Source organism: Opisthorchis viverrini (assembly GCF_000715545.1).
Source record: "Opisthorchis viverrini unplaced genomic scaffold opera_v5_27, whole genome shotgun sequence".
NCBI lineage: Eukaryota > Metazoa > Platyhelminthes > Trematoda > Opisthorchiida > Opisthorchiidae > Opisthorchis > Opisthorchis viverrini.
In genome coordinates, this window is record NW_008751682.1 from 1,736,856 (window position 1) to 1,750,043 (window position 13,188).

General features: G+C 43.4%; 1 protein-coding gene across 1 annotated transcript; it reads right to left on the reverse strand.

Moving 5' to 3' along the window:
• Window positions 1-10,574: 10,574 nt before the first annotated feature.
• On the reverse strand, window positions 10,575-12,467 carry T265_12955 (hypothetical protein; the record flags this gene model as incomplete). Its single annotated transcript, XM_009166444.1, has 1 exon — window positions 10,575-12,467. A coding segment is annotated over one exon (1,893 nt), but the record flags the coding sequence as incomplete, so codon positions are not given.
• Window positions 12,468-13,188: the final 721 nt, after the last annotated feature.

Below are 13,188 nucleotides of genomic sequence, written 5' to 3' on the forward strand. Positions count from 1 at the left end.
TCCAGGTGCGCCGGGAAACAATCGTAATATCAGAAGCCGTGTGGAGCTGCAATCGAATTGTGCTTCCGTTTGCTCTGACTGTGACATACTTGCGACGAGCATCGATTTGGTTATCAAATGTTGCAAGTATTGCGTTAAAATGAGGTTCCGATTCACTCCGTTTGCTTCGTGACCTCCGGGGTTGACTGCATCTTTGGCTAGCTTTCCGCTTCCGGCACTGGCTTTCCTTGTGCCCACTTCGATTGCACACTGAACATTTGTGCTTTTTGTACGGACACAATCGCACAAAATGCCATTTACCGCATTGCCAGCATGCTGAAGGAGGTTTTGCTCCTCTCGAGTTTGTCACCTTGGGAGGTTGCTTCGATGTCGTCCTGGCAATGTTGAACGCAGGATTGGATAAAGGCTTCTCCAGCATGGCCGTGTCGTGCTTAAGATTTAAAAGGCGCTGGCACTCATGGGTAATTGACTGCAGCGTTATTTCGGGAGTCTGTTCAATCTCGCTCAATAGTCTCGTCCTGATATCACTGTCTGAATGCGATTGATGACGACATATGAAAATAAGGCATTTGAACTGATCTTCCGTCATTGTAGATAGCTTGAATTGTTCGCATTCAAGGTTTACTCTACCGGCATAAGTGATGTAGTCCTCAGATTCCTTTTTCGCCAGTTTCATACATTGGTAGCGAATACTAAACAAGGACGAACGCTCACCGAAAATCATTGAAAGTTGCTGCACGGTTTTGTCAAAACTGAGATCTCGCGTGTTCTTAGGCAGGATGAAGTTGGAATATCGTATGTGTTCCGTTGTGCCAAGCTTTCTGAGCAATAAGCGTACTCTCCAGGCATCATCTTTGTGCTTCAGTTCGACTTGGAAAACATCTTCGTAACGTCTGAACCACGAATCGAAGGTTAGGCCGGCATCAGGGTCATAATGGAACTCCGTGATGCTGTTGGCGATCGAGTCGACTAAATTTGTATCTGGAGCGGAATTTGGTGGTTGAATTTTCAGTTGCTGCGTCAATGTTTCCGCCAAACGTAATTGGGCCGCTTCAAACTGGTTTTGTTGTTGCAGCAGAATTTCTTTCAACACTTCAGCAGTTATTGTCATGATTCTGTGGCGTCGCCAATCTGTTATATCTTCTGATTCGTCAATCTGAGGTATCTGCGAATTTCTTTGACGACTGAATCTTGAAGGCAGTGTGTATCAAAGAAGTGGATGTCTCTCTTAATCATTGGAAAACTAGCTGTACACGGGCATTTCTGATTCGTCAATCTGAGGTATCTGCTGATTTCTTTGACGACTGAATCTTGAAGGCAGTGTGTATCAAAGAAGTGGATGTCTCTCTTAATCATTGGAAAACTAGCTGTAACACGGGCATGGTTCAAGGCAAGATGTGACTTCAAACACATATTCCAGAGACAGCGACACCTTGAACACGATCCCCACCTGTGGCAATTTTTTACGTGTTCAGTCTCATTGTTTATCCTTCGGAGGTACAAGGTAACCAATACCTCTCTTTTTTCTGAAGTTTTGTGCTGGTGGTAAACAGACCGTGATGAGCACGCGGATTCGACCGCCATTTTCGGTTGTGTGATCATTTTGACATTTGAAGGTGACCAGGCTCAATCATTACAAAGTCAAATGCTCCTAGCTACGGCAAAGTCCACAAAACGCTTCGTTTGCGCCTGATGTTGCTGATATATGACTTGTTTATTATGTCTAATGTGCAAGCTATCCGTGAGCTCAGGCCAGTTACATGGACGTAGAATAAGACGATCGCCATAACCAGCTGGCTGATCGATATCCTTAGTCTATCCGAGGCGCACACTGTTGGGTTAATCTGCGCAGATGCCATACCTAGCATCTTGGGTTTTCCTGAGGATTGCGTTTAAAACGAATCTGTTTGTTGATCGTCGTACACACCAAGCCGTATGTATGTGTCTAGGTGCTTTTGATGAGGGATTCAGGCCAACAAATAACCCTTTGCATGCACTGTGGAGCTCAAATATTCAGTTGTGCCCACTTGGATTGGTAGTTGCGGGTTACCATTTGGGCACGTTCTTAGTCGTAGAACTGTCTCCTTCTATGTACGGTCCGTTTTAATTCCCTCAGATGTAGCCCGGGTATGAGGAGTTGGGTTGGCTGTGCAAGCGCCTCGGGGGATACCACACGTACCACGACTTACTGCGCGCGCGGTATTGGTCCTTGTTACTGGTTCCTGTTGTTGCAGATACTTTCCATACGGTGTAATATGAAGTTATCTGCTTTCAAACATTTAGCTGCCTGATTTGTGTGAACTTTTGGCTCCAGAGTGGAATTAAATCTCGAGTACTAGCCCCATTTCGAATTTGATTGTCACTTGACTAATAAACCCGCAAGTGAGCTTTCACCTTAAGAAATACTTTTAGCAAAACTAAGCAGTTATCTGTCTTCGACCAAGATAAGTGAATAAACAGGAAGCAAATACGGCCCAACAGTACTGCAAATCTGCTAGGTGGAATGATGTCACACCAGCGTTTTCTCAGAGAAGCTTTCGCTCAATTGTTCAAGTCCCCGGGTAAATCGTGTTGATTAAGCTCAGCCACTAGTATTAACGTTGAAGGATGGGCCGAAGGGTTGTGCGTGAATTGGAACTGTCACCTCCCTCCAGCTAAACAAGCGAAACGGCATTGCTAATAGAGTAATGGGATTTTTCTCACATTTCTGCATCCAATGTTCTTAGGCCAGTCCAAATTTGACAATAGAGCTTACACCCAGCTTTCAGTTTTCTCCCAATCTATGTGGTATTTCCGAGGCATATAAGTCCACCGTTTCGAGAGCACAGTGGCGGGTGCCAACGTCAAACTGCGTCTATTTATTTTCATGTATACTGTAATATGCTTTTATTCGCGTTTGGTTCGTGCGTTGATTTTCCATGCTGAGGTTTTCGTGGTCAAATTAAGTCAGTGCAGTGAATTTTTCGTCAATCCTGAGATTATCTACCCGTTACCTCGTGCGCGTTATGTTGGCCATTTCCAGTGCAAAGCTGCCACGTAAGCGTCGTGTAGTTCGCAAATAAGACCGTCTAAGAAGCACGGTATGGCTACCCGTTTTTACAGACTAGCTGGCCTTAGTTAGCGAGAGACATATTTCATGTCGGAGGCGTCCCGTATCCCCGTCATAACCAACGGGATCACCTGCGATCCAGTTGCGTTTCCTGTTACTTTAAGTTACAAATACGTGTATTTCGATAATGAAGGCAATTTGGAGAATGGAGGGTTCCAACTAAGTTTACTGTCAATATTTGTGTCCGTCTGTCGAAGTTATCTGGATTTATACGAAAAGCACTGGAGTTGGTCGTGATCAGTTATTTTTATTCGTGCCGCGAACATGGTAGCGGGGGTAGGCTGTTTGAACACGGCGTGGGAAAATATATAGAAAGTAACAGTAGACACTGGTGAACAGCGAAGGTCAGGCGGATTGAGAAAGCTTCCGCAGTAAGAACCAGCCACGTCGCTTCAATAGATTTAATCGACTCGCTCGAAGAAGACAGTCAACAACGAATCGAACTGAGAGATGTTAAATCCGCAGCTCATTACCGACAGTTGTCTTAAACATTTGAGTGAATATTCCTAAAAATACCCTTCATTAGCTTCATCAAACTTGTTTGAACAATGCTAGGACTTCGCATCAACAACATATATCAAATGAGGAATTCCTGTGGTTGCAATGTGACAACGTGTGCTGTCTGGACTGCTTATATGCTGTAATTCTCACAAGTGACAAAAACTTCCTAGAAAGTATGATGCGAAACAAAGGGAATGGCGAAAGAACAGTGATTGAATTTCATACATCAATGGTCATCTCAGCGTACGGATACTGTGCAAGGCCATCCTGCTAGCTGATCACGATACCAGCAAAATCGTCGTACCACCCAAGGTTTTCTTTAGCATTCTTTTGCGTGGGACTGATGGACTACCAGAAGAGTAGGATAGGCCGAAGTTTGTTACGATTGTATCGTCGTCTTGAATCAGGTGTCACTTGAATCAGTGTCACTCATTCGGTGTTCACCACTGTCATCGTCATAACCAATTGTATCCGTTTTTATCATTATCAGCCTTACTTTCTAATCCATCGGTCGTAAACGTATACGATGCCGTCCATCTCCCTTAATTCTTGTTCCTCGTAGATATTACAGGTCAGTGTAAATGTCCACAGAAATCTCTCGCGTAAGTTCACTCCAAGTAGCACCAGATAAGGTTACCCCTTTTTAGGGCACTGGCTTACAGACCTTGGATATACGGACCATATTGCGTTGTTTAGAGTGGATCCCGCATATATTCAAATCTGTGTCAGACTTAACCCAAATCTCGCGCTTTCAGACAAACCAGTAGACGTGATGAGTAGAGCCAATCCCGGAAACTCCAGAAATGTGAACCGTATGTGTACGTCGCAACAAATCGTGGCGGCGGACAGTGTAAGATGGAGAGAAGTCAATGCAGGCAATAACTCCAAAAAGAATAATAGTGGGTTGGTGGTTAAGAATGAGCGATTGGTACCGATTCCTTGTTAGTGTTACTGCATATTTACCTTTGATTTTCCCCAGTAGAAGACTGAAAATAGACGCTAAATTCATGCAGCAAAATGCAGAAAAACAAATAGTTGGCGGTTGGAAAAGATGAAGGATAAACTAGCTGCTAGTTACCGACCGAAGGAGCGCATGTTACTGCCCTATTTCCAAGATCGAAGAGACTTGGGTTATCATTACTTACCCAATCAAGATGACGGGCATTGGTCGGGTTCATATGGATTGACAGATTGAATCATTCCCTGAGTTGAGTAGATGAAGATAGCTTCTGCCAAACTTTGACCCTCATGCCAACGGTGCAAAGACAGCCTGTAGTATACTAGTCAAATAATCAAAAACATAGTCTTTTGGTGTCCGGAGACAAGAATTCCATGGTTTGACGACCGATGTCTCCAAAGTATTGGCCGGGTCTGATTGGACTATTCATCAGTTAGTGTGGAGACAGTTCGAGGAAGAAGTGGTTCATCTATGTTAGCCGGGCTACTTAGACCACGTTCTTCGTATATCAGCGTGCTGCCTACCTCAAACAGCTTTTATCGTCCAGCCGAATAATTGAAGTCAACTTTATTTCTTGACCACAGGAGGGAACGTCTGAACTAAAGTTTCGTTTATGTTAACCCTGGCTAATGCTAACGATGTTCTAAGTTAATACGTTTCGAGTGTACCGATTAACCGGTCCTCTCATGGAACGGTATCCTTCCCAGATTCAACCCTTATGTCAACTTCCACTAACAATCATTCACTGAAACCAAAGATATCATCCTGAAATTCCAAAGTCTGAAGGACTTTCGAAAATCAATTGGTACAATTAACTGTCGGTAGTTTTTCGAGTCTATTTTAGATTTTTGTCTATGTCACATCTTTCAGCCACCAAAAATAAATTTTCAGTTTGTTGGAATGTACTACGATTGCATGTAATCCAGTGACGTGGGTAGTTATAATTTTGACTAAGACAATCTCCAGCCCAAATAAAGTTCCGTAATAATAGCTACCTGAAAAATTTTCAACTTCTAAAGACTGCCAATGGAAGCAGCAGCAGGAGTGTTTAGACTACTGTGCAAATATTTCTAAAATAAAATTGTACCCAGATCGGCGATCTCCTTCAATCCCCAGGTAAACCATCCACCTTCATCTTATTCCACTGTCCTGGTGATCATCCGTGGTGCCTTGCATCACATGGTACCAAACTCTCAATGTCCATACAACACTTATCACTATATGCTATTGACGTAAGATGACCAGCGTCATGACTGTACCCAGCCAATCACCCACATGTTGAACTAACTCAGCCATCCCAAGGTAACTTGGTCATTAATAATCTTCGATGCACATGTCTAAAACTGCAGTAACTTCGAGTGATTTAGTTCACTCTCCAGTTGAAATGCGTAGGTGACTGGGAAACCCTTTTGGTGCGGAGTTCTTGCCCCGCAAACTATCAGCGTAATCATGGTAAACGAATCGAACAGGTCGATTCTTCCTACAATCGCTCACTTGCGGGACCCACCTAAACCACTCTAACTGTATCTGCATTTTAGTCTTNTGCTATTTTAGTCTTTCCCTAAAGGAGCTTAACTTTTTTTTATCCCTTTTTTGCGTCGGAACTTTTCGCATCTGGAACTTTTTCACACCAACTTTTGTCTTTCTAGATATTTACCTTAGAATTATCAAGATTCGGGTTAGCGTTTATCCTTCCGAACCGCCATGATGCTCCACCGTTTAGAATTACTCATTGGTTGATTGTCATCTCCTTAAGTGTAAATTTCCTGTTTCACCGGTCGAACCTAGTTTCACAAATTCGGTATCTATCATTATTAGGGAAAGTTTCTTGACTAAGAGGCTTTCTTCTGGTTGTAGAGAGCATTTATGAGTGGTAATATGTGCGGACATGGGTGGCCACATCTAGTTACGTTGCAATTGGATGCTTTTATCCAGTATAACTTGGAAATCTCTGGTAAACTTAAACACATGTTCTGGTTCATAACCCTGCAAGAAGGAAGTATTTGTCTGCTTCAAGTTGACATCCAGTATCACTAACCAAAACGGTTCATGAACTAACTAGGTCTTCGAATTTAGTGTCATTCTGACTAGACTCGCTATCGACAGACCAAGATAAACCATGATGGTAGCCCCTAAGGACTGTCGTATTCTATCTACTGTCGGTTCATAAAAGCGCGTAACACAACACATTGTTTTCCAGGTTGAGAGGACCACGGCAGTTCTTCATACAAGTTCTAACCGCAAGGTTAAGTGGAAGTCGTATCCGCTAGAGAGATGTAATACATAGAGCCTTCTGTCTATCAGACGAAAACCAGGTATTCAGTCTAACTGCGGAAAGAGCGCGTTCCCAATACATTCTCCTCCCCCAAAAAACGGATAAGACACTATTATCCTGCAGAGTTGAAACAGCATCAAATCAAGAGCTCGCATCATTGATTAGGCAAGAAAGTGAGAAAATCGAGGCGTTTCTCATCAAAACAAGAAGACAGATTAAGAGGATGACGTTTCAGATTTGTTTCTACCCCAAACGTGAAACCTTCGATGCGATTACGTGAAATGCATAGAAACAAATATTGAATATTTAACGTAACACACGGGGAACCATAGATGGGTTCAGCTCATAGCTGAAGATAATTTTTCGATACTTTTAGTGATTGGTGATGATTGATGTGCTGTAATTAAAGTTGTTTCACATAAAGCTAACGGCTTCTCATTCTCGAACGAATTTGGTTTTAACCGATGACTCAACTGATTCCAGCTGAAACTCTCGTTTATGGTATTCTCAGGCTTGATGAGGCTTGTCGAAACTGGGCATTGATTCTACCTGAGGGGGACGAAACCAGTAGAAGGCGACCGAGATTTCAAAGGATTTCTGAATAGTGCTGTATGCCTGACAACTGCCGGATCTACTTGGGTAGCGAATCGGTCTCAGATATATATCACGTGACTGAAGAGCCCTAACTGCACTGCATGCAGAACTAAACATATGTGCTGACGACCCATGCTATTCTCGGTGGATCCTCCCTGTAGAGATTGCTACAAGCTCTTAGGCCGACAAATAACAGGTCAACATCAGCGACACGCAACTGAATCTATTTTATGGCGCAATTTTGGGATCAATCACATTGCTGACGTCTCAATAATTCACGATTCTGCTGCGCACCCTTAACCCGAGACCGCTACTGTTTCGTAAAGTGGCTTTAGTCACAGTACTACAGCGGTCTGGACGTTAAAACTGTTAACTCAAGTCATCCCCAGAACAGATGCCAACCGTATTCTTTTCAGATGACCAATGGGAAGTCCAGCTTTCAAGCATTATTACTAATATACTGCCTTTAAATTCATCCTCTCTAAGTTTGTCATTCGTGAATAAAATTTGAAATATTAACACCTCACAACACTACTGAAACTTCAAATATGATCAGTATACACATGACACGTGGGACCATTGGACAAATCTGAACTAATTCTGTCGATAAATTCACTAAGTAACCGGTTGTTTTGACTTGCTAAAGCCTCCCCTTGGTTGTTGGTGTTTTTTTCACGAAATGGAGGATCCAAGCGGAATCCAAACTCCTAACTGTGAATCAATTCTCAATGATACAGTTTTTATCTCAAGGAATCAAGCGTCATGAAGCTGATCAATAATACGTCATAAGTGGCCAGTACTGAAAGGAAACACGAAAACCAATCATATCTGTCTTCAAAGAAGACTCAAATGTCTTCCGGCATGAAACAAGACTGGACAGAGGAATCAAGATAATTCCGTTGAAGCAGTTGGTGGCAACAGTCTGGTATGTCCAGACTAAATGATGCACGAACCGTCAGGCCTGACTATTACACAGTGACGAGTAGAAATGCGCTTTAGGTGAGCGCGTTGAATTTCAGCAGCGAAGCACCATCGCCTTACTCTGATTTTGGTCAGAACTGGCGATGATAATCGCTTCGAATGAACAGTAATAAGAAAGGAACCAAGGTAAACGGATTTCGGAATGCTTTTGAAAACGACGGCCAATATTCAGCAGAACTAATCAGCTGTTATTTTAAACTATTAATAATGTCTTCTAAGTTTTCCGGTCCGACAAAATCTTGGTAGCGTTAATTCAAGTGTAAGTCATCGGTGAATTTGTTACCGTACATTTATTTCAGGGTGTTGCATTCAACATCCAACCCCGGCTGCAATATTCCTCACTAATAGACAGGGAATCTGCTTGGTGTCTAGGTTAAGGGACTGCGTCCGGGCGTTCTGTGTACACGGCAGCTTGGTATGTCCGCAGTGGTCCTAACAGTCGAAATGACCCAACAGCAACCACGATGTGTCTCGCCGACGTGACCCTCCCTCATGGATTCACAAGATATATTTAATGAGCAATTGTGTTTAAGGATAGTCAGGTTCAAATCAAATTATTCATGATGATAACAGATATTTCTGACTCTATTGAAGGGCTACGTGCTCGCGTTTGCAAACAAGAATGTGGGTTGACCGTAGCGAGGTAGAGAAACAAGATATTTACCGAGTCCCGAATAATTTGCTCAGTGTGAGAGCAAAATACATCCTCGTTAAATTATTAATATTTATTATTATGTGGGTAATGCTCCAGCGTGTATACAGAGCACAAAATGAGTGCTTTACCTAAGGACTTGGGGTTGGCATAGTGGAACTGAGTACATCGTGAGGTGCACACGAAGCACTTCTTAAATGTATTGAAGATGCAGCTAGTTTTTGACGACCTCGACTGCATGGAAAACAGAAACAATCGTACGATACGGTTGTATGCTACAAAAGCCGAGGATTACGGAAATACCCGAAGATTAAATAAAACTGGGATTGGCTTCCCCAGGTCATGAGGCGGTGTAAACAGATGATGGGCTCATATAGGACACGTGCTGAATGGTGTCCAATTTAACATAGCAGTATACAGAGAACCAATAAAAGAACTCCGCTGCTTTTTATCATCGAAAATGGTTAGTGATGCGGCTATAAACCATATCCCAAGGGCACCTTGTTTCCAGGTGCTATAGCTCCATTCGCCGGAAAACAGATCAGTCATCTGATGATGATGGTGATGACGACGCTATACTCACTTAGTTTGCTGTGAATCAAGCTATTTTTAAAGCTACGCACTGAAGTCCTTAGATTCGAAGTAGTGCCACTGCTCTATACTTCGTTGCCAGGTAACATGCTGTGCACCTCCCGGTCGCTTCTACGTAGCACACGGCAGACAGCGTAAGTGGCTCATTCGTATCTGGAGTCCCTCATTTCTAAAGCCATCTGCCATACCTCAGCAATGCCAATCTGAAGTTCCCACGAGACCACACCAGTGGTTCGGAGGCACTGATGTTTTCACAGATTCCCTGCGCGTGGATGCCATATTTCTTATTCATAAAACAATATACATCACAGTATCGCAGCGCACAGATAGACTGACGTCACGCTGACGCCAAATGCAGTTTGGTCGCCGGATTCGAAAAGTGATCTCTCATCCAGTCAGTTCATCACTGCTCCTGAACATTCACGAAATCTTTAGAAAGTATGCACGGTCCCTGGACGTATGATACATACTCCAAAAAGCAGTTGAAATCATTCTGATCCTCCTCAGAATGCCTCTTATCGACGCGGTCCACTGAGTCTTAACTTCATCAACAGAAGTGCAAAAACTCTCATCTTAATGTTAGAAAACGTGTAGGAAACCGCACAGACCCTTTGGTACGAGGAACAGTTCATATATCAACCTTCACTAAGAGGAAGCAACACCATTTAGGAGTTTCCGTGTTTCCTGAAAAAGCTTATAAATACAGATGAGCGCTAAAAATCGCAGGAATTCACCGGTGACAGTGTAACCACGGGCCATTGAGTCCTAAACAGAATCTCGCCTTATCCAAACTTGTGTTTACCCTCGTGGCAATACTAGTGGAAGAATTCACGTAGGCAATAGTACTTATATTGCCACCACTAGTAAATGTTTATTCACTTTCCCCATTGTTTGCATGCCATTAGAAAAACTATACAAAAGTTGGGTCAAAGGAAGCCAGACAACTATCAACAGATATCGTATCATGCAGTGGAGGTACATCTGGGACGGGAATCTGAGGAACAGCTGTCGACTTTTCGGACGAATCAACGTCTTCTGAGACACGACGACGCTTAGGATCACTCTCGGCGCAAATTTTTTCACATTTATCTGTGCTGACGATCGTCGTAACCGGGGAAGATGCAGTTCCACTAGTTGTCCCTTTCTCACTGTAAGACAAGTCGCCATCTGGCTGGACTGTAGCCGGTTGAGAAGAAATCTCCGGAATGCACACAACGGCAGACGGTGTATTGTCAGTCAGCATTCTGGCAACTGTTGCAGAATCGGTATTTCGTTGTAGAGTCAAACGGCTTTCGAACTGAGTTGTGGGAAGTAAGATACCGAGCCGTTGCAGACAATTTTGAGCCACATTGCTAAGCTCAGGGTCTGGATGTAATGATAATTCCGTGAGAAAATTAGAGGCAGCGCTGAGTGTGGACACAGACATAGATGCGATCAGCAAATTGGTCAAACACCGGGCAAACGAAATTAGGACCGACGGGTGAAGTAGCGGCAACCGCTGAAAGTCGGAGTAAAAATTACGCCGGAAAGGAGCACCACCCGGGAAATTCGACGTAATATGTCGGCTTAATTGAGACAAGCAAAATTGCAATTTCGCCAATTTATGAGTGACGCTTTCATTGTTTTCCAGAGTTTCTGGATGGACAGACGAGTGATGGTGAGCAAGCCCGAAAGTAGAATTAACAGCAGCATCTGAGAATATGAGTTCTATAAGTTCAAAGCTTGCAGCTAACAGCCGACGCTTGAAGCCTAGTGGGAGAATCTTTCTGTACTGAATATCTTCCAGTAAAACCGACGGATTCCGATCCCCGTCATCTGAAGCGTTGGTAGTTGAGTGAAGATCACCTGCCCATGAAATATCATGGATTAGCTGCGTCAAAATCCGTGGTAACAGACGAATTAGACGATGACTATGAAAACTCCTTACTGAATTTATAGTCTCCTGCAAGCAATGCAAGGATGCCAAACGATGTCGCACAATATCCTCGTTCAACAAAGGCCTATCATTCCAAACAGCGGTCCATTCCAGTTGGTAGGTAAGCACTGTAAGCAAAGACGATGAAGCAGGGACAAGCTTTGCACCAACCAACCGAATGAATGCCGCCAAGCAGTTCAGCAATCGGCTGCTACGTAGCAGCAGATCGCATGTAGTGAGTTTACCACTGATTTGTTCGATGCTGAGTAAGCCATTGAAAAAAGCAACAAAAAGCGGGAGACAGAATTGGCATTCGACGTTTAAATCCGACTCGAAGAGAGATCTCAAACATCCGACGAAAAAATCTACTCTCGCAAATAGCAGCTTCATGTGTTCTGGTGGCGGAATACCGTCCCTAGACACTGGCTTTAGAGAGGTAAACAGTTCCACTTTTGAGTCGAGATAATTGTTAACTGATTGGAGGCTTGGGGAGGATATTCCGTGGAGGTCTAACAACGTTCGAAGGGATTTACAAAGACAACAGAGCACACGCATTTGAAAATCAATAAAACGGTCCGGAATGCGTAGTGGGTTGCCTACCAACGGCAACATAGCAAAACAAGCCGATGCACTACAAAGTAGTTTGTCGTTTACACTAGCAGATGGAGGGAAGTGGTGGTGCACCGAGTTTTGCCGGGGACAGGTCATTTCCTTGCAGTTGATTAAGGATAACAACGTAGATTCCAGTCGTGTTATGTGGCTGCCAAAGTTTTGTGGATGGGTCTTGAGCTGGGTACAAATTTTTTGAAGTCCAGGAACGCTTGGCGCCGATAGAACAGAAAGTATCTCGCGCGTCTGGTCATCTCGCAGAGTGGAAGATTTGGTCGGCATTGAATTGCAACGTGATCTCTGGAAGAGAAACCGGAAATTGTAATAACTTTGCCATTACTGACAAAAAGCATGCACTCAAAATAGATGAAATGGTTCTTCGAGAAGTCACGTATGACGACAGTCGAGGTAAGATAATTTGTTAACTGAGGATAGTAGGTAACTCATGTAACCACCCATCAGCGGGTATCCAATTTGTACTAAATGTGGTTGAACACTGGAGATCCTTGGGTGGCTGGGGTTTGTTCAAACAGCCATGTAACTAGAAAAAAGCATGATTTTTATCGCCCAGTGTGTTTGTTGTTGCTGATATGGATGGGCGTTGGGAACAGCTACTCTAACTCATGTGCACGATAAGAAACCAAATGTAACGTCAGTAATAACGTCCGCAGTACAGCAGAAGTTTAGTGTACTGTACACTTACAATGAACATCACACTCAAGGAAAGTATTGAACGCAAGCTTAACCGAGCAAAAAAGTACAGGACGCTTTGGAGTAATAACTGCATTCTAAATAAGCGAGGTAAACGCCAAATAAATGACCAAAACATACTACTGTTTGGGGTTGATTGAACACATCACAATATCACCACACAGATCGGACCGACTGGGTATCCTATAGATAATGTGCAAATAACTTGATTGGGTTCCACAATAAGATCAGTAACAGTAAATATACTGTATAAATCGTATGAACAGTAACACCAATGGAAGTTCAGTTCACC